We start from the raw sequence: 23,045 nt of genomic DNA on the forward strand, positions 1-23,045 counted from the left end.
ACTTCATATTTTATATCATGCCCAAGGGCGTTGATTATTTTTAGGGGTGTAAACTACCCCTTATTGTCAAAAATTATATAAAACATTGTAAACCTTAATATGGGTAAAATTTGGTTTTGATTGGTTAAATAATGACTGTATTATGCTTTAGGATATAATATCATAATACTTCAACCCTTAAAAATCACCCTTAATAACATTGCAATTTTTATAAGTAATTTAATAGATCTATACAGAAAAAAAGTAGAATTACGTAGAAAAACATTTATTTACACAAAAATATGAATTTACAAATAAAAAAACAAATAGTTTTTTATTCATGTTCATCGAGATCGATGTCATCTTCGTCTTTTTCTATAACTGGTGGGCTGTCTTATAGCTATAAGAGCTAAATTATATACAGTGCGTCCAATAAGTAACGCATAAATTCATTATTTCGTAAACCGGCAACTTTAAGAAAAAATTCCGAAACAAGTCGATTTTTATTTTTAAATTACAATTTTTTGGCATATATATCATACTAGTGACGTCATCCATCTGGGCTTGATAACGTAATCGATGAATTTTTTAAATGACAATAGGGGTCATGTGATAGCTCATTTGCAAGGGTATGTAATTCTCTATTTACTAATACAAACAATAACATAATTATTTATACAGGGTGTCCAAAAAGAATTTTTTAATTAAATTAATTGAGACAAGAAGAAGAATGTATGTAACTTATTTAACTCAAAATTCGTTTTACTTTTGTCAGAAAACAAGAATACATGTACATGTTTATTTGACAAATAATAAATATTGCTTTTCGCTTAAATTCAATATTAGAGCTGCCACCCACCTGCCTCTTGGAAGTTTAACAATACGCTTAAGCGAAAATCAATGTTTATTTTTTAAATAAAACATTTTTATGTTTTCTGGCACGAATAAAATATATTTAGAATTAAACAAATTACATACAATTCATCTTTTTGTACCAATTAATTTAATTTAAAAAAACATTTTTTTGACACCCTGTATAAATAATTATATTAATGTTTATATTATTGAATAGAGAATTACATACCCTTTTAAATGAGCTATTACATGACCCCTATTCTCATTTAAAAAAATAATCGATTACGTCATCACGCCCAGATGGATGACATCACTAGTATGATATGTATGCCAAAAAATCGTAATTTAAAAATAAAAATCGACCTATTTTGGGATTTTTTTCTTAAAGTGTACGGTTTACGAAATAATGAATTTATGCGTTACTTTATGGACGCACTGTATAAAGACTTTGTAAATTAAATTCCGTAAGATCCCTTAGTTTTTAAGTAGGGTGAGTTTAAAGGGCTCGAATAAGGAGTTGTTTACTTGTAAATAGAAGTTTTAAGCAGCTATACATCGCTAAATGTTCACTGTAAAGAAAATCTTTGCAAAGTTTAATTTTAGTTATTAAAAAAGACACAATTTAATACATACTTTATAATTTTTTTTGTTTCTCTAATATTTTCGGAGATATTTTGAATAAAAGATAAGAGATATTTGACGAAATTTCAAAAAAATTTATCTCTCCAAAAGAATTACAGAAGGCCGAAGATCAATTTGAATTAGGAGGGTAGTTTTCACTTATTTTTTCTTAGAAAAAAGTAGGTATCGACCTTATTTTGATCATAAGTCGCTTAATTTTTATGCTAGAAACTTTTTTTTGAAAGGTCTAATTTTATACTTAACTAAATATTCTGTCAGTTTTCCTCGAAAAATGCAGAGTTTTTTCGTTATTTGGCTTGGAATATTTCAAATTATGCATTTGACGAAAAAAGCTAACCTTTAACATGCCGTATCTCAGTTTTTATTGGTTGTAGAAAAATTATAAAAAAAAAGATTTTGTTTCTGTTTCTAAAAGATACAATTTTTAAAGCTACAGTTTTTTTATTCACTGTATATTTTTTGAGTTATTCTCAAAAACCCTTCTAAAAAGTCGATTTTTTTGTCGAAAAACTGTTACTTTCAGCCGCGAATACCTCGAAAAATATTAGTTTTACGAAGAAAACGTAAGGAACAATTTTTTTAGAAGTGCATTTTCCATCGATTTCCCTGGTTAAAATATAATGAAAAATTCCCGCCCCCGAGATGGGAAGGTTTCATCGTACAGCGGTATGATATAGAAAATGATCCTTGGGCTAATTCCTACCTTCTGTGAAGATTTCAAGAAAGTCCATGATAAACGAAAAAATTGCGACCTAAAATGCTATATTTCCTGAACTAATATCCAGTAACATTTAATTTCTAAATAGAATCGGTTGTTTGTGTGAATCAACTTTTACTAAATGGCATTGGGAAGAGTATACTTAAACTAATTTGAGTCTACTTTTACTAGTAATGTTGAATAAAAATCTTCATTTTATATTTTATAATCAACATTTACTGAAACCAGCCGTTTGAGTTGACTCGAACTAGGAATAGTCAATTCCAACTGGATAATCAACTTGAACTGTAACATACACTGTAGATTCATATTCAATTATTTATCAAGTATACAGATAACAGTATTATCCTAAGTTTCTGATAAAATAAATCCCAATATTCGACTTTTGTACCTTTCTGATAAAAATTTACCAAAGAAATTAAAGTAAATGATTATTTCCTTTGTCTTGTTACCTGTATTACAAAATAATTAAAACGATGGGTAATAGTAAAATGAAAATATTAAAATTGTCCCCAATTTTATTAACATTCATAACTTTTTGTTTGGCCCAAGATTTACCAACAAATTATGAATATTTCACAGAATCCGGAATTAAATCAGGTATGTAGCTTTGCTTACTTTTGAACATTCTTGTCTTATTATCATTCTTGTCTTATATCAAATTCATGATGCAACCAATCGTCATACTCCATAATCTTATTAAATAATATTTTATTTTAAATGCATATTTAAAATCAACTAGTAAACTGGTATAGTCAGTTCGATAAACTCAGACACAACTGGCTTGTGACTTTATTCTGTAATTTTTTTGTTTTTTGCCAAAATTGGCAAAATTCTAACCAAAATTACTAACTATTTAGTAATTATTTTTTGCCAATTTTACCAAATTGGCAAAATTACTTACTAAAATCACTAGCCAGTTGTGTCTGAGTTTACCGAACCGACTATATACATTAAGTAATTAGTAAGTACCTAACTCTGTTGACAATCTTAGCTTGATTTCGATACCAACAGTGTCGTAACAAACTCCGCCGGGGCCCCCCTCAGAATCAGAAATGGGGCCCCCTTTAAAAAATTATTGAATTCGACTTGTGTAACAAAAACTTATATGGGTTATAGCCCAGTAAATGAACGTGAAATACGGCGATACCGTGTAATTTTCAGTATCACCACCGAAATGGCCAAGTCAATACTTTTCGAGTTATTTGCCAGTAAAAATGTTTATTGTTTAACAAAAAAAACACCTTTTCAGGCGGTTTTCGCAAATAACTCAAATGAAGTATTTGACCGAAAAAAATATTCTTAACAAAAATGCAGCTTATAAAAAAATTTAAAAAACGAAGTCTATCGACCCAGTAAGCAAAGTTGTAGCTCATGAAAAATTCTTCTTATTCGTAAAATTGCAAATCGAATATTTCAACGTGAAATAACCAAAAAATGTAGCACGTTTTGGGAAATCCCATTACAGCTTCTTTAAAGTGTTTAAAAAACTGTTTATTATTATTATTCATTTTTTTTTTTAATTTATAGCATCAAGACTAAGACAATTAGCCTCAAAATAAAATTAGCCCCTGTTTTGATAAAAAGAATTGTGAAAATCTCCCACTATTTAACACCTCAAATGAAACTAATCATTACCCCTTTAAAAATACTTAACTTTTTTTTCTATGACCTGTTGTAAGTTTCACCAGTTCACAATGCTTATTTTTGAAAGGGTTGAAAGAGCTTGAACGAGTCACTAATCACGAGTGTACAGGGTTATTCACTATATTTTGACCCCTGTAAACTGCATCATTTAGAGAATTAAAAAAAAATGTTAAATACAAAAGTTATTCAATTTTTAAATTATGATTTTTTGACATATATATCATACTAGTAACGTCATCCATCTGAGTGTGATGACGTAATCGACTATTTCTTTAAATGAGAATAGGGGTCGTGTGCTAGCTCATTTGAAAGTTTATTCAATTCTCTATTCAGGAATATAAACAATAAGATAATTATTTATACAGAGTGTCCAAAAAAAATTTTTTTAATTAAATTAACACAAAAAGAAGAGTGTATGTAATTAATTTAATTCAAAATACATTCTACTGCTGTCAGAAAACAGAAATAAATGTTAATTGAACAAATAAACATTACTTTTCACTTAAATTCAATGTTCAAGCTGCCACCCATCTGCCTCTTGGCAGTTTAAACATTGAATTTAAGCAAAAAGCAATGTTTATTTGTGCAATAAACTTTTATTTCTGTTTTCTAACAGCAGTAGAAGATATTTTGAAATAAATAAATTACATGTATTCTTCTTTTTGTGTCAATTAATTTAATTAAAAAAATTTTTTTTGACATTCTTATAAATAATTATCTTAATGTTTATATTACTGAATAGAGAATTGAATACCCTTTCAAATGAGCTATCACACGACCCCTATTCTTATTTAAAAAATAGTCGATTAGGTACGTCATCACGCCCAGATGGATGACGTCACTAGTATGATATATATGTCAAAAAATGATAATTTAAAAATCTAATAACTTTTGTTTTTAATATTTTTTTTCTAATTCTGTAAATAAAGCAGTTTACAGGGGGGTCAAAATATAGTGAATAACCCTGTACATATGCACAATTTGAACAATACAGGACAATTTTTGTCGCACAGAAAAACAAAATAGTACCAATATTTATAAAAGCACAACCTACATTTCTAAAAAATTATTGGGAATTTTCGGATCAATAATATCTTTTAAGTTATTTTGAAAAAAAGGGCGTTTTTCCAAAATTTAAAAAACTTTTTTTACTATATAACCAAATTTTTTCGAAAATAATAGCTTTGAACTGGTCAAACTTACAGATCATAATAAACGTAAAGCATATCATGCTTTATATAAAGGCATATAATATAAAGTAAATGGTAAAGCATTAACGATTAATTTTATTTGGGGTACTAAATTGGGGAAGATGTTCACGATTTTTTCCAAAAAAAAGAGCCAACTTTATTTTGAGCGTAACTCGCTGATGCTAGAAACTTTTATAAAAAATAAAAATAAAGCTTTTTAAACGTTTAAAAAGAGTTTTAATGAGTTTTCCCCGAAAAGTGCTTAATTTTTTTTATTATTTCATGTTGAAATATTTGATTTGGAATTAGACGAATAAGAACAATTTTTCATGAGCTACAACTTTGCTTTTACTGTGTCGATAGACTCTATGAATACACCATTTTTGTTTGTGTTTTTATAAGCTACATTTTTGCTAAAAATATTTTTTCGATAATATTTTTTAATTCGATAAAATACTAATTTTTCGAGTTATTTGTGAAAAACTATCTGAAAACATGTTTTTTTCAGAGTTGCTCCTGAAAATTACACTCCAAAACGGTCATTTACTGGGATATTAGTGTAATTATGCACTGTTTATGACAACTTAGATTTTTTATGTTATGGTGTGTTGGTATAAAATAAAATGGAACAAAAATTAATCAATGATTATATTTTACTTAGTATTATTCTATAAGATGAACAACTTTCTTCGTGCAAACTATCAGCGAATATATCTACAATAATTTTATTTATACATAGATATCTATCTGATGGGCAACTTCATTTTCAATACTGCACTGTTTAAAAAACGTTGCCTATGTATGCGTAAAATAATATAACAATAACACATTTTTACATATATACCTGTTAGACGACCAAATGGGGCCCCTGACATATTGGGGCCCCCCGGAAACTTCTGTTACGCCTCTGGATACCAATATGGTTTTCTAATTTTACCTATGTAGCTATGTCTTCTGGCCACGACCTCTTCAGTCTTTATTCCTCCATTGCATTGGTGGCTGATATAATTCATTGATAATATGGTAAGAGTGCCTTGAATTACGAATTTTGGCCATATTGGAGTTAAATGACATCATTTATGGTTGATATTCATCAATCAAGAGGCTTCAGCTATCATCTGCGACATTTTGGATTGCGCTATATGTCTTAAGTTCATATTCATTTCAGGCTGATTTTGTAAAGCAGTGTTTTATTATCCAATGGTAGAACAAGTTCTCTAGTCCTTTTGGTCCAACTGGAACCCAAGTTATTTCACTAAGTCTCTTGTAGGAATAGAGGCACTGTTTAGACTAACTTGTGTGCATGTGCGTCTTCTTGTTATGAGTGTGATTTGGGTTCATTCTCGTTGTCGATTTTCCAATTTTTCAACCGTCTTTAATATAAGCAAGTAACTTTGATTCATTCCTTTCTATTATTTTCCGGTGCTTATATTCGCATGATGTTAACTTGCTTTCCTCTTAGTCTTATTTTGATTCCCAATAATCCTCTCCGATATTATGTATTTGCAGTCTTCTGCTTGATTAATTAATTTTCTATTGATGAATATGCCAACCCCTTCAAGCCTTGTTTCTTTTGATAAGCCGCTGTATACCATCAGGTAGTTGTCTAACACGACTATTCCCTAGTTTTCTCTGTCTTTGATTGCACATATGTACCTATATACGAATATGTGCTTCGGTTAGTTTTTTAGCTACTTCTATTTCTCTTGAGTTCAGGGATTTGATTTTCCAAGTGGATATTCTTAATATATTCTTTTTTTTTTACTAATGTGTTATCCAGTTAGTTGCATTAGTTGTTTTTAATGGATCGGTCCTCTTCATCCGTGGCACATCCTTGGTTCTATGGGCACTGTTGTACTTATAGTCCTTAGGTAGGGTGCTAACCTGATCTGAACACTCCCTCCTCCTTTATCCGGGCTTGAGACTGGCACTACGCGTAACGAAGATTGTTAATTATGATCACATTTACTTTAATTCTATGATGTATATTTTCTAGAGCAATTTGAAATAGTTGTTCAACTTATATGTTAAAAGACATTGGTGACACTATAGAGCCCTGTCTAATACCTTTCAATATTTGTACATGCTACATAAATGATGGTTTTTTGATTATTTTTATTAGAAGACTATAGCGTACATCATCGAAAGCCTTTGTATCTATTAAAAAACATGCAAAATAAATTGCCATAAATTTGTCTCATCAATGTTTCCATTGTAAGGTTGAAAAATATGCCAAGAAGGATTTCTCGTAGTCTCATAAAAAGTTTAATTTGAAATGGTTCCTATATACCTCTACCTACTCCCACAATACTTCTGGTATTGGAAACGAAACCTATCAAAATTTGTTATTAAGTATTGTTTCTACTAGAAAATAACCTCCTGTGGTAAATAAACGCAGAGGCTACTTCAAAGTCAACGTCTTCAAAAATAAAATAAAAATTCCATTTTTATTCACTTGCAATGCGAAGGCAAAACCGTCTTACTTTTCACTTAGAACAGGTAGCGCAGACCAGCACTCTAAATCGACGATTTTCGACTCTATTTGGGGTTATCATCAGAGAGGCGTAGGTTTGCTGCTCTCTGCCCGAAGTGACAAAACTACGAAAGCTTATCCCCGCATTGCAACTGACGTTTATGGAGTAGGTGACTAGCGTCATCTGGCAACTGAATGGCAAAGCTTTCAACCTAATAGAAACATTAATAATATTGAAAAATATTAAAAATATTACTAAAAAATTTTTAATTGAAAACTTATTGGTCCATTTCCCTGGTAACACCTCCATGGCTTCTAAAAATTGCAAGCCTGATGGATGCTGAAGCGAAGAAGACAAGCAGGAATTCAAAAACTTAAAATTCACGACCCCATCTGTTCAGCTGGTAAATTCCAACGGAAAATGGACCTAATTACTCAAAGGAGTAAAGACCAATATAAAAATAAAATAAAAATTCCATTTTTATTCAGTTGCAATGCGAAGGCAAAACTATCTTATTTTTCACTTCGAACAGGGAGCGCAAACGAGGGGTCGTGAATTGTAAGTTTTTGAATTCCCTCTTGTCTTCTTCGCTTCAGCATCTATCTGGCTTGCAATTTTTAGAAGCCATGGAGGTTTTACCAGGGAAATGGACCAATAAGTTTTCAATTAAAAATATTTTAGTAATATTTTTAATATTTTTCAATATTATTAATATTTCCATTAGGTTGAAAACTTTGACTTTCAACGTCTTCAGTTTAACATTATATTTTTAAAATAAAACGACGGCGAACCACAACTATCCACAAATTAATAATAATAGTATCTATTAACACTATTTCGATATATTCACGTCTAATAAAAAATACGAATGCCATACTCCTCAGCTCGTCAATGTTTTATACACATGAAAACATTGCAACAGCATGAACATTTCACGGCCAAGTAATTATGGTCAGAGGCTTTGGATTAGGTTAATAACATTTTTATTCAAAATTAGGCTTAAAATACATTGTATATTAATTGTATTAAGGGTGATTAATAGTATACCACACTCTACTTTTCACATTTTATCTATGATTTTAGCTTTTCCTGTTGATTATCCATTACATATACTTTTACTCATCTATGCCTCCTACGCCTTTTGTCCATTTGGTGAGACCGCTCCCGTCTGGAAAAATTTCTGCTTCGGTTTCTTTGTGGATTCCTATTCAAAAATGTCCCCTTTAAACAAATCTGAAGGGTGCCGGGCGGAAGTTTTGGGCAGAAATTGTTTAAACAATTTTTTAAACAAATACAAAAGATCACGTTTTTTGCTCCGGAACATATATTTTGAATTTTCTCAAAAATTGATAGTTTTCGAGTTATAGGCGATTTAAAATCTGAAAAATGCGAAAATACGCATTTTCGAGGCTTAAAAACTCTTATTTAAATTAGTATTTTTGAGGTTTCCAGATACTTAAATTGAAGTTTAAACATTCAGCTTCAGGATTCTGAAGAGTGATCGCGCCTAACCTTAATTTAAATCGTTGTTTTTTAATTGTTTAAATATGCATGTCCATCCGATTTTTTGCCGGTGCGGCGCGCTCTATTTCAAAAATCTCCTATTTTCCTCCGAAAAATATTTTTTATAAATTCTTTGGGACATTCTAAATAAAATAAGATTCTTGATATTTTTCTCAAAAGTTAATAGTTTTAAAGTTATAAGCGATTTAAAATCCGAAAATGCGTTTTTTTGTCATTTTTCGGATTTTAAATCGCTTATAACTTTAAGACTTTACTTATTTTATATACCTTTTGAGAAAAAGGTAAAGAAACTTGTTTTATTTAGAATACCCCAAATAATATAGAAAAAATATTTTTCGGAGGAAAATAGGAGATTTTTTAAATAGAGCGCTCCGCATCGGCAAAAAAATCGGATAAACATGCATATCCAAGCAATTAAAAAACAACGGTATAAATTAAAGTTAGACGCGATCACTCTTCAGAATCTTGAAGCTGAATGTTCAATTTTAGTATCTGGCAACCTCAAAAATACTAATTTAAATGTGAGTTTTTAAGCCTTGAAAATGCGTATTTTTGCATTTTTCAAATTTTAAATCGCCTATAACTCGAAAACTATCAATTTTTGAGGAAAACTACAACATACATTTCTTGTTTATAATGACCCAAAAACCTAAAAATATACAGAGAGAGTCTGTAAAGTGGAATAAATTCAATATCTCAAATACTAATTGTTTTTTTGGAAAATGCTCAGACCCGTCGATTAGTATTTCAAATTGTCCTTTTTGACATTCAATAATAATGTATACAGGGTGTCCCAATTTAGAGATATGACGTCATCGTCGATTTTCTTAAATGGCAACACTGTCATTTTGATAGCTAATTTGATAGGGTTTGTAAAGTTATACATAACTGCAAAATATCAAATTTTTATTCTCTACCATTTACAAGATAATAGAAAATAACAAAGTTATATCTGTAATTTGGAATATATTCAATAATTAAAATACTAACTGTTTTTTTGAAAAATGCTCAGACCCGTCGATTAGTATATCAAATTGTCCTTTTTGACATATAATAATAATGTATACAGGGTGTCCCAATTTAGAGATATGGCGTCATCGTAGATTTTCTTAAATGGCAACACTGTCATTTTGATAGCTATTTTGATAGGGTGTGTAAAGTTATACACAACTGCAAAATTTCAAATTTGTATTCTCTACCATTTAGATGATAATAAAAAATAACAAAGTTATGAAAAAGAAGTAATCAACTAATAATTGAATTTAATTATTTCAATAAATTAAGCAAAAACTCATAATGTTGCCCTCAATTATTGTCAAATTGTCAATGGGCAACGTTATGAGCATTTGCTTAATTGAAATAAATAAATTCAATTATTATTTGATTACTTCTTGTTCTTCATAACTTTGTTATTTTTTATTATCTTGTAAATGGTAGGGAATAAAATTTTGAAATTTTTCAGATGTGTATAACTTTACACACGCTATCAAAATAGCTATCAAAATGATAGTGTTGCCATTTAAGAAAATCAACGATGACGTCATATCTCTAAATTGGGACACCCTGTATACATTATTATTATATGTCAAAAATGACAATTTGATATACTAATCGACGGGTCTGAGCATTTTTCAAAAAAACAGTTAGTATTTTAATTATTGAATATATTCCAAATTACAGATATAACTTTGTTATTTTCTATTATCTTGTAAATGGTAGAGAATAAAAATTTGATATTTTGCAGTTATGTATAACTTTACAAACCCTATCAAATTAGCTATCAAAATGACAGTGTTGCCATTTAAGAAAATCGACGATGACGTCATATCTCTAAATTGGGACACCCTGTATACATTTTTATTGAATGTCAAAAAGGACAATTTGAAATACTAATCGACGGGTCTGAGCATTTTCCAAAAAAACAATTAGTATTTGAGATATTAAATTTATTCCACTTTACAGACTCTCTCTGTATATTACAGAGCAAAAAACGTGATCTTTTGTATTTGTTTAAAAAAATTGTTTAAACAATTTCTGTCCAAAAATTTCGCCCGGCACCCTTCAGATTTGTTTAAAGGGGACATTTTTTAATAGGAATCCATAAAGAAACCGAATCATAAATTTTTTCAGACGGGAGCGGTCTCACCACATGGACTATTAGTATAAAAGTGTTCTATATTTTTATCGAAAAATCTACAGGAAAATAAAGTTTAAGAAATATGTAATTCTTATGTTTACATAACCATGGTCCCTAAGCCATACACATACATGTTGATTAAACATAACAAGACATTTTAACGACTTTTGGTCACGTCATATAACTGTATTTTTGTTTGCTTTTTAGGTATAACTACCAATGAAACACACTTTTTTCTTAATGGAAAACCATTCTTTATATACAGTGGATCTGTTCACTACTTTCGAATTCCACGAACTTACTGGAGAACCCGTCTACGACAACTGAGAGCAGCTGGACTGAATACAGTCGAAACGTATTTGCCTTGGAACCTCCACGAGCCATACAATGGAACATTTGACTTTGGATCCAGTGGATCTGATATGCAAGACTTTCTGGACCTTGAATCCTTCCTTAAGTTAGCACAAGAAGAGGATTTATTTGTTATTTTAAGACCTGGGCCATTTATTAGCGCAGAATATAATTTCGGCGGATTTCCAAGCTGGTTGTTAAGGGGAAAACCTATGGGTTTCCGAACTGACGAAGATAATTACAACCATCATATTTCTAGGTAAGATTTTTTCTAATGCTGATATCTTCTTCATGATGTGCCAATGTGTCACCAATGTTGGTCATCACGGTAATATTTATCTTATCTGCAACAGCGCGGAAAAGCTGCAAAGATGTTGTGTGAAATTAATTTTTGAGGTTATTTAACCAGGATGTTCTTCTTATTCCTGGACCTCGCTTTCCAAATATTTTTCCTTGTAGGATGGCTTGCAGGAGGGCATATCTGGATTCATTTAACATAATGTATCCGAAGTATTCTAGCTTTCGAGATTTGATGGTGGTTAGTAGGTACCTCTCGGTTCTTCTTCATAATTCTGAGGACTTCCTCATTTGCAACCCGGACAGTCCACGGGTTTTTTTTTTAATAATTCTCCGATATAGCCACCAATTTTCTCCGAAATACTTCCAATTTTCTGCATAGATCTTCATTCAAGGTCCACGATTCAACACCATTAAAAAGGACAGAGAAGACATTCTTACTTTTATGCCAAGAAGAGATTGTGCCTCTTGAAGGCAGTGTTGCCAATCGGCGTATAAGCATCCGATTTGCGATCTTTTTGAGAGTTGTCGTATTTTCTCCGTATCTTTAAATAAATCGGATATTTGCATATATTTTTCAGTGTATCTACCATTCTACTACAACAGACTAATAACAAAAACTTAAAAAATCCGCTTCCCATTCGTAATATATTCCCAACAACACATTAATTTTCTTTGGTTCCGCCCAAATTTCTATAAATAGCCTATATTATATTGAATGACTGTTAGCGACATCCCATACTTTTCATGGTAATTATCTAAGTAGGGATAGATAAGAAGGGACAAAAGGGACCTGTGCGAATTGTTTTGATTCCACTTAAGGCATACTGATCCAATTCAAATTTCAAAAACAGGGATTCTTCTGTCCGATTTTATTTATGGGGTTTTAGTCTTTAAACTTATGATAGCTACTGCACGATTTAGTTTTATATTTTTATTTTTATTTTATGTAGTGCAGTGCAGTGCTTAAGTAAACGTCTGTTGAAATAAGTTTTGGTTTGTGATAATACTTTTTTATAATGGATAATAGTAAAATTAAAAAATGAAGCTAATCTATATTTGTTTCCTAATTTAAAAAAAGTATTTTCATTGCTATTCCTTCTACCATTTTCAAACGCTAGTGTAGAAAGGGTTTTCGGTAATGCATTCAATATAATAAAAACAGATAAAAGAAACCTCTTAAATGCATCTACAATTAGGGCTTTATTGGCGACAAAAGATGGTGTCGGTAATATTGGCTGTGTAAAATTTACACCTTCAAAAAATGTTACAATGTAAAATGTACAATAAAATGTACAATGGCAAAATAAAAAATAGAATTTTGTACTTTATTATATTATTTTTTTTGTGTGTTTTGGATTACGTAGATGTTTAGGTTTTTAATGTTTTAAGACTCTCAGTTACGTTTCTACTTTTTTTAGTTGTAATAAATCTTTAGTTGCTAAAAAAGCATAGGGGCAAAATTTCGGACCAATAATTGTTAAACGCATTCATTTTTTCGAATCCTGAGAAAATTAATAAATATTTTTGAAAAATTTAAACGCATAATGAAACACATTATTACCGAGGACCAGAAGTCTCTTTGAATAAACAAAAAGGTATTTTTGAATGAGATATTTAAAATTAAAAATTACACTCAATTTTCTCTTTTTTTTACCCCTGTAACTTATTACAATAAACATTATAGAAGTCTTCAGGGACTTTCGGCCGTCGGTAATAATGTAGTCTTTCATTCTGCGTTTAAATTTTTCAAATATAATTATTAGTTTTCTCAGAACTCTAAAAACCATTGACCAGAAATTTTGCGCCTACGCTCTTAATATAGTTGTAGTTTTTTGTATTGATTTATTTATTATTTATTTTTCTAGTACCTAGTTTTTGGTAGTTATTACGTTTTAATAATATAATATTTAATAGTTATTAATGATATAAGTGTTAAAAGTACACGTTTAAGGCACGCATGTGAAAGTTTGCAGAATGAGCGAAGCGAGTTCTGCAATTCACATGAGTGCCTTAAAAATGTACTTTTTCAAATGTACACTCATATCCGGAATGGGACGTTTCATCGCCGCCGTTTCGATGCCGCCGGTTCATCGCCAGTCCATTTCATCGCCGTCATATCTCGCATTTCCTAGAATTCCTAATTAATACTAAAAATAAATAATAATTGTAACTGTCGAAAATTCGGAAATATATCAGATAGCGATTAATTGACTGGCGATGAATCGGCCGGCATCGGCATCGAACTGGCGGCATCGAAACGGCGGCGATGAAACGTCCTAGATCCCTCATATCATACAATATTTTTTCTGCAAACGTAATTACAGGACAATATCTACAAAAACTTTTACTTGAACTTGACTGACACTCCATTTTTATATTTTTTGACATTACAAAATTTTAAAGCACTAGTGCCTTAAAGTAGCATTTTTAACGCTCGTATGGAGTGCTAAAAATTGCATTTTTCTACGGCCGTGCTAAAAGAGCCACTTTCACGCACGCATTTCGTTTCCGAAAGTTGCACTTTCCCGCACGCCGTGCGGAAAAGCAAAATACCTTGTAATATGGCATTATACTATATTATAATACATGCAATAAACTAATATTTAGATATTATTTACTAATTTATTTGAAACTTATCTTATTGTGTTCATGTTTTAATGAAATTAGCACGATAATTAGATGAAATAAAATTATTTTGACATAATATTTAAAAGTCAGATCAGTAGACAGTTACAATGGTTTTAAATCGTCGTCATGGAAACCAATATCGTCGTCGTGGTGACCCATTATATTGAAATTTTGGTTTTGACAGCCTTGTCAAAGAATTAATTTGTGTATTTTCACTCCTAAATAAAAATTGATATAGCTCTATTTTTTGTGGTTTTTTTCCAAACGTACGGCCCTAGTAAAAATATTGTTCCTAACTCATGCGGAAAGTGTCTTCCCCGCACTCGACTGCTTGCGCGAACTCCGCTCTCGCGTTGTTCGTCAACGGCAGTCTCGTGCGTAAAAGTATCACTTTCCTCACTAGTTAGGAAAATAACTATTTTAACACGGTTGTAGAAAAAAGTGTTTTTTTACTTAAAAATAAATAAAAAGATCCAAATAATGAAATATTTAGATTTAACACTTACAATAATACAAAATACGTACAATATAATCATAGTAGGTAATTACATGAATTAATCAGCTAGGATACGAGATTTCAATCTATAAACGAAAATTTTTAAAATGGTAAAACAGAAAATCTAGTATATTAAAAATTATTCTGTAATAAGTAGTCAGATAAAAGAATAACATTGGCGACATTGATTTTAATTACAGAATATTTTTTTACCTATCCAACGTTGTAACCAGAATGATCCTAAGAGGGGGGGTTACAACTACAGGATGGTCTCTTGGAGGTATGGAACAGTAATGGACAGTAATGGTGTTGAGTGTACTACACTTAGTGTAGAGAGCTCAAAGTACATCCAAATTGGGAGGAGGGGTTATAACCCCCAACCCCCCTGGTTACACCAATGAGCATATCTTTTCGTGACAAATCGGATCTTTTTCGAGCGATCATCGGATCATCTAAAGAAATGTGGTTGGCAACACTGCTTGAAGAAGGCGCCCATCCGGTTGAAGGTGGATCTGGCTTTTCCGATGCGCGCTTTTATCTCGTGGTTGTTGGTCCACTCTTCATTTATTATGGTGCTGAGATAGTTGTAGCTGTGGTTGCAGTACTTCATTCTTTCTACAGGGGCTTGGTTGATATAGAGTTGACCTGTTAAGTATCTTTTTCATAGATAACAGAGGAATGCTGATAGAACTTGATCTAATGCTATACATATTCCTTCCTTGCAGTAGCGTAAACTTTTCATATTTCACATTAATTGTAGCACAAAATTTTCATTAACTTTTGTTGTTTTAACTTCCAGATACTTCAATTATTTCTTGAAAAAACTGTTGCCTTACAAGTTTTTAAAAGGCGGGCCTATAATAGCCTTTCAAGTTGAAAACGAATATGGATACACTAACTACAAAGATTTTTTTAAACCATCTAAAAGATACCTAGGACTTCTTCAGCAGCTATATATAGACAATGATTTAGCAGACTTCTTAGTAACGTCCGATAACCCTATTGCAGAAGGAGATTCGGGAACTTTGCCAGGGGTTTTATTTCAAACTACTAATTTTGGTGATTCCCCTGAAAATTATTTAAAGAGATTGTCAGAATTGCAACCTAATAAGTAAGTATGTTAATTTATTTATTATTATTATATTTGTTAAGTCAACTAGCTGTTACAACTATATTACATACCGAGTGAGTTTTATGTATGGAACGCCTGAATTATGTCAGAAACGGCTTGCACGATTTTTATAACTTTTGCTGGATAAGGACCTTTTAATGCGACCGATATTACAGTGGTATTTACATTGTTGTCAGATCTTCCGTTTTTCTAGAAATCTAATGAACTTTCTTATTTTAAAAGGAACATCCTATATATTTTTTTAATTTTGAAGTCCTTAAGAAATGCTGATTATTTTTCCTGTAATATTCCCTATACCTAAATGCCAGAATTTTGCAGTTATTGCTACATTCATTAAAACAAATTAAAATCCATTTTTTTGGCTTAGGCAGAAATTATTTTGGATTATTTGGATCATTGGGAACAAAAGAGATTATTTATAATATTTTTCTTAAGTTGATCGTTTTCGAAATAATTTATAACTGAAAAACGCTGGACGGAAGGGCCGCCCGAGAACTTTATCGTACCGATCTATTACCGTACTAGATACTGGCATTCTATAAAAATAACAAAGTTACTCGTTATTTTGATATTTTAGAAACACCTGTTTATTTTTGTTTTTTTTTTTTGGCTTCTCATATGCCTACTCAGTCCAAAATAGCATTTGTTTGCTAGGATTTTCCTTCGCTTGATTTCTTCCGTCATGACGTTCTCCTTGGTGATCAGGGAGCCTAAGTATGTGAATTTGTCCACCACTTCAAAGGTAGAGTTATCAACCGTGAATTGGTGACCGATGTTTCTGGCTCTATTGTTGGGTGTTGATGCATCATCTTAGTTTTCTTTTCGTTTACTTGCAGGCCCATATTTTCTGAGGCATTTGAGAAGGTGGTATACATTACTTCTAGCTTGTGTGTTGTGCGGGCCACTAGGTCCACGTCATCTGCATATGCCAAAATTTGGGACGATTTATTAAAAATATTTCCTCTGTTGTCTATTCGGGCATCCCTCACAGCCTTTTCCAGAGGTATGTTGAAGAGGAGACGCGCCAGCGCATCTCCCTGTCGCAACCCAACATACGAAGTTAAATAATTAACTAACAGAAAAGTTTGCAATGAGAGAAGAAGTATGACAAGGAGATCCGTTATCATCATTGTTATTAAATGTATTGGAAATTGGAAGTAGTAAGAACACAAAACTACATACATAAAGAAGACATACATAGTTAGGAATGGCCCAAGTTAGAATGCCAAAAGTCTTGTTAGAAAAGGAAGGCCTAGGACCAGATGGAGTCATGAAGCTAATGACGACCTGGGGTCTCTCAATGTAGGCAATTGGAAAGAAAAAGCGAAGAAGAAACAGGAATGAAGGAAGATGTAAACCAAGCTATGAGTCAGCTTGGTCTGAAGTGCTAAATATAACATTATTATTATTAACTGTTATAAGTCGGTCTTACTGAAGCAATAATTGGCTTATTGTATCTAAGTAGGTACTAGTCTGGGCTGATTACCGGAGAATATTTCAAATAAAGTTTTAGATAAGTAATTATCTACCAATAATTAAATAACTCAGTGACGTAAAAGCCTTCTTGGTTTAGATTTTAGTTCCAGAAGCCGGTGAAAATTAAACGAATATTTTAGCAACAATTCAATTGTTAATTAATAATTTACGGTCGCAATAATAACCAAAATAATTATAATACACTGACGAAATAATGAATGGGTTGCATGTGTGAGTCCATACTATTGTAGTAAAGAAAAAGAGAGACGTTCTCACAAACAATTTATTTTACAACTGACGACCGGTTTCGCTGTCTACAATATTCACAGCATCCTCAGGTCCGGTTAAAGTAAAATTAAATGCTACAAACAACAAAAAACCAGAGTTAGTTAGGTGATCTGGTTTAAATAAAATTTTAATGATACAGCCAATATCAAAGTACACATGTTTATGCATGTAAATGAATACCCACATGTATGTACGCATGGTGTACACAATCCTCACACTCACATACATGCACGCATTCATATGCAGTGGCAATCAAAAGCATGTCAAGTATTAGATAAATACTTACTTTCCGGTATAAGGGAAGAATATAGTAGTATTCAATATCATACTTTTCTCTGCACTTTGCTAGAGGGATGGTTGGTAAAGGGAAAGATTTGAATGTAATATATTAACTAAACACCGGTAGGGTCTTGAGGGGTTTAGTAGGGAAATACGACATTAAACCGATAATCAAAATTGTTAGTTATATATAGTGATGTTATTTTAATTAATAATGTAGATTTTATTTATATATGATTGTTAGATGTTCTTCTGCGTGTGCAACTTTTAGGCCAGATTGGTCGTTTATGTAATAGATGGCATCTGTTTGTGAATATTTGTTTGCTATGTTTAAAATTTGAAGTTGAAGATGAACTTGAACAATAGTACTTTGTTTAAAATTTGTTATATTAAAAATATTAAAATTATCAAACAATAAAATCATTCATAACTGACTCAGGATTAAAGCTAAGTGTGAAGGTAATGTAGTAATTAAATTAAAATTTATTGTAATGTGAAGTTATAATTATCTATAGTACTAAATACAGTGGAACCTCGATAACTCGGATTAATCGGGACCGCGGCCGATCCGTGTTATCGAAAATCCGAGATAGCCGGAGAATATGGTAAAAATTAATAAAATACGGTATACTTACAGATAAACTCCATTAGAATTGAAATAACATGAAATATATAAATATGCACAGTACCTACCCATTAAAATTACTAAAAAAAACACCAAACACAAACGTAAGCAAACGGAAGCGAACAATACAAGACACACAATACAGTCACAACGATGTAATGTTATTTAAGAACAGTGAAAACTAAAGACCATTGTTTATAAAAGAATTTTTTAAATAGTCTTTCCTAAACAATGCTAAGACAGTTTGAAATAAAAAGGAATAGGTACTACAGACAGGTGGCTGTTGTTTCTGCGGCGTGTGCTATGAGTCATTTTTAATATCGTATAGTTCAAATTACACACATACACAATGTCATAATGTCATTATCTCTCAAATATTATATTACATACATTTTTATTGTTGAAAGGTTTGTCTGATAATTAACTATTTTGATGGGAAATAAGCCACAATTAAATTGAAAAATAATTTTATTAACGTTTCGCGACGCCCAAATCGGTTCGTTGTCAAAATACAAAATATTGAAAATCAAAATGTTTATCTGATGAAAATCGGTCCGGGTTAGCCGGACTTCCGGGTTATCGGGGGCCGACTTATCGGGGTTCCACTGTATTAAAATTGTCAAACAATAAAATCATTCATAACTGACTCAGGATTAAAGCTAAGAGTGAAGGTAATGTAGTAAGTAAATTAAAATTTATTGTAATGTGAATTTATAATTATCTATAGTACTATAGATAATTATAACTTCACATTACAATAAATTTTAATTTACTTACTACATTGCCTTCACACTTAGCTTTAATCCTGAGTCAGTTATGAATGATTTTATTGTTTGACAATTTTAATATTTTTCATTTAAAAAATTTTAAACAAAGTACTATTGTTCAAGTTCATCTTCAACTTCAAATTTTAAACATAGCAAACAAATATTCACAAACAGATCACATATATTACATAAACGACCAATCTGGCCTAAAAGTTGCACACCCAGAAAAACATCTAACAATCATATATAAATAAAATCTACATTATTAATTAAAATAACATCACTATATATAATTAAAATAACATCACTATATATAACTAACAATTTTGATTATCGGTTTAATGTCGTATTTCTCTACTAAACCCCTCAAGACCCTACCGGTGTTTAGTTAATATATTACATTCAAATCGTTCCCTTTACCAACCATCCCTCTAGCAAAGTGCAGAGAAAAGTATGATATTGAATACTACTATATTCTTCCCTTATACCGGAAAGTAAGTATTTATCTAATACCTACTTGACATGCTTTTGATTGCCACTGCATATAAATGCGTGCATGTATGTGAGTGTGAGGATTGTGTACACCATGCGTACATACATGTGGGTATTCATTTACATGCATAAACATGTGTACTTTGATATTGGCTGTATCATTAAAATTTTATTTAAACCAGACCACCTAACTAACTCTGGTTTTTTGTTGTTTGTAGCATTTAATTTTACTTTAACCGGACCTGAGGATGCTGTGAATATTGTAGACAGCGAAACCGGTCGTTAGTTGTAAAATAAATTGTTTGTGAGAACGTCTCTCTTTTTCTTTACTACAACACTGATCAAACTTTGAAATCTTATAAAGATGGGATGCCTATTTAATAGTTTGTCGACAAAATATAATTTTTTAATTTTTTTGAATAATCTTTAAATGTTTAAAAAAAATAGTTATAAACAAATTAACGTTTCTCAGAAAGTTTTTATTATATTCTAATTTTAAAAAATAGGTAAAATGCATATTTCAAAGATCTTGAAAATGAATGCTTTAAAACTTTTTTCGAACCATTTGCAAAAAAGTTATGAAACAGCAAAGTAAACATACGATTACTACGTTGTTTATAATTTATTTTAATTCTTTCAAAGCGTAAAAATGAGTTTAAAGTACAAGCTAATTACTTACAAAAAATATCGATTATTAGTTTAATGGTTATATTTTAATTAAAGATTATAAATATTTTTTTTTGTAATTTATACGCGCGAAAGTAGACTAAAGGCCGCGTCTCACCATCAAATAATTTGATCAAACAGTTTGAGCAAACTCCGGAAGTACGTCAAAGTGACGTCACAATTGCAGTTTTTTTTTAAATTCTAAAAATCTGTGCTCTCACTATAGTCTAGTTTGGTCAAATTTTTTGTATGGAGTTGTCTAACTTGTTTGTACTTTATTTAAAATTAAAATTTTTCATAATTATCCACAATGAACACTCAGGATGTGACGTCACTAACTGTCACTTTCAGTTTGCTCAAACCAGTTTGATCAAATTATTTGATGGTGGGACGCGGCCTTAATACAGTACCGTAGCTATGTATTATGTATTATACTCGTCCACATACACAACTCACGCGAGTTTAAAGTGTGTCAGTCGCTTCGAGTGAACATCTCCGGATCTGTATCAAGCGTAAAATTACAAAAAAAAAACATTTTTAATCTTTGATTAAAATATAACCATTGAACTAATATTTGATATTTTTTGACAGTAATTAGTTTGTACCATAACCTCACTTTTAAGCTTTGAAACAATTAAAACAAATTATAAACAACGGAGTAATCGTATGTTTATTTTCTGTTTCATAACTTTTTTGCAAATGGTTGGGAAAAAATGTTAAAGCATTCATTTTCAAGACCTTTGAAATACGCATTTTAAGTATTTTTTATAATTATAATATAATAAGCAATTTCTGAGACACGTTAATTTGTTTATAACTATTTTTTTAAACATTTAAAGAGTATGCAAAAAAATGAAAAATTTATATTTTGTCGACAAAATATTAAATAGGCATCACATCTTTATAATCTTTCTAAGTTTGATCAATGTCTCATGATTATTTTGGTTGTTATTGCGACTGTAAATTGTTAATTAACAATTGGATTGTTGCTAAAATATTCGTTTAATTTTCACCGGCTTCTGCAGTTATAATCTATACCAAGAACGCTTTTATTTCACCAAGTTATTTAATTATTGATAAATAATTACTTGCCCAAAAAATTTATTTGAAAATTCGAGATTAAGTTGGAAAAACCCACATTTTCTGAGAAAAATTTTCGTCGAAGCAAATCAGGAAAAACATGCCTCTATGTAGAATTAAATTGGGGTGAATTTTTATTTGAGTGTTTTTGGTGTAAAGTTAAAATCTTCGGAGTTATAGACCAATAATTGAATAAAACACGATTTGGGGGAGCCATTTTGTTAATAAAAAAAGTGGCACACTATCTGCGGACTTTGCATACCTATATTATTAATATATAGGATCATAATATTCGATTCCAGCAATAAAATTGCTGAGAAATAACCTTTCTTTGTACTTTACTAATTACACCAGCGTATTATAACTATTTTTTTTTTAATTTAAAGATTATGCAAAAAACGAAAAATGTATATTTTGTCGATAAAATATTAAATAAGCATCTCATCTTTATAATCTTTATAAATTTGATCAATGTATCATGATTATTTTGGTTATTATTGCGATCATAAATTGTTAATTACCAAATGAATTGTTGCTAAAATATTCGTTTAATTTTCACCGGCTTCTAGAATTACAATCTATACCAAGAAATCTTTGATGTCACTAAGTTATTTAATTATTGATTAATAATTACTTACCTAAAACTGTATTAGAAAATTAGAGATTTTGTTGGGAAACCCCGAATTTTCCGAGGAAAATTTTCGTCGGTGCAAATCGAGAGAAACACATCTCTATGCAGAATTTAATTGCGTTGAATTTTTATTTGGGTGTTTTTGTTGTAAAGTTAAAATCTTCGGAGTTATAGAGCAATAATTGAAAAAAATACGATTTGTCGGCGCCATTTTGTTTATAAAAAAAAGTAGCACACTATCTGCGGACTTTGCATACCTATATTATTAATATATAGGATCTTATAATTCGATTCCAGCAATAAAATTGCTGGTAAATGACTTTTCCATGAATTTTGCTTATTAGCCCAGAGTATAGTATTCATTTAACAAAGAGATTCAGTTCTAATATTGTTTGGACATTTACTTCATAATACACACATCATTTTTAAGACCTCTAATGGTAATGGAATTTTGGATAGGCTGGTTCGACCACTGGACAGATAACCATCAAACGAGAGACCCAAAAGAGATGAGAGATCTTTATGAACGAATCTTAAAGTATCCAGCTTCGGTAAATATATACATGTTTCATGGAGGAAGTAACTTTGCTTTTGGAAATGGAGCTCATTTAAGTAAGTATTGTAAAAGATTATTTTTTTATAATAAATATATTAATGTAATCAGATAA

The 23,045-nt window shown here is 30.7% G+C and overlaps 1 protein-coding gene across 1 annotated transcript in view; it reads left to right on the forward strand.

The window, feature by feature from the left end:
- The first annotated feature begins 2,575 nt into the window (after positions 1–2,575).
- LOC126885743 (beta-galactosidase-1-like protein 3) overlaps positions 2,576–23,045 on the forward strand; it is a 34,242-nt gene continuing 13,772 nt past the window's right edge. Inside the window, exons 1-4 of the mRNA XM_050652521.1 lie at positions 2,576–2,794; positions 11,374–11,776; positions 15,741–16,052; positions 22,808–22,989. Coding sequence (XP_050508478.1) covers positions 2,671–2,794; positions 11,374–11,776; positions 15,741–16,052; positions 22,808–22,989 — 1,021 coding nt within the window. The 5' untranslated portion in view covers positions 2,576–2,670. The remainder of the gene's footprint in view (positions 2,795–11,373; positions 11,777–15,740; positions 16,053–22,807; positions 22,990–23,045) is intronic.

The sequence above is a fragment of the Diabrotica virgifera genome, chromosome 5 (assembly GCF_917563875.1).
Source record: "Diabrotica virgifera virgifera chromosome 5, PGI_DIABVI_V3a".
Lineage (NCBI taxonomy): Eukaryota > Metazoa > Arthropoda > Insecta > Coleoptera > Chrysomelidae > Diabrotica > Diabrotica virgifera.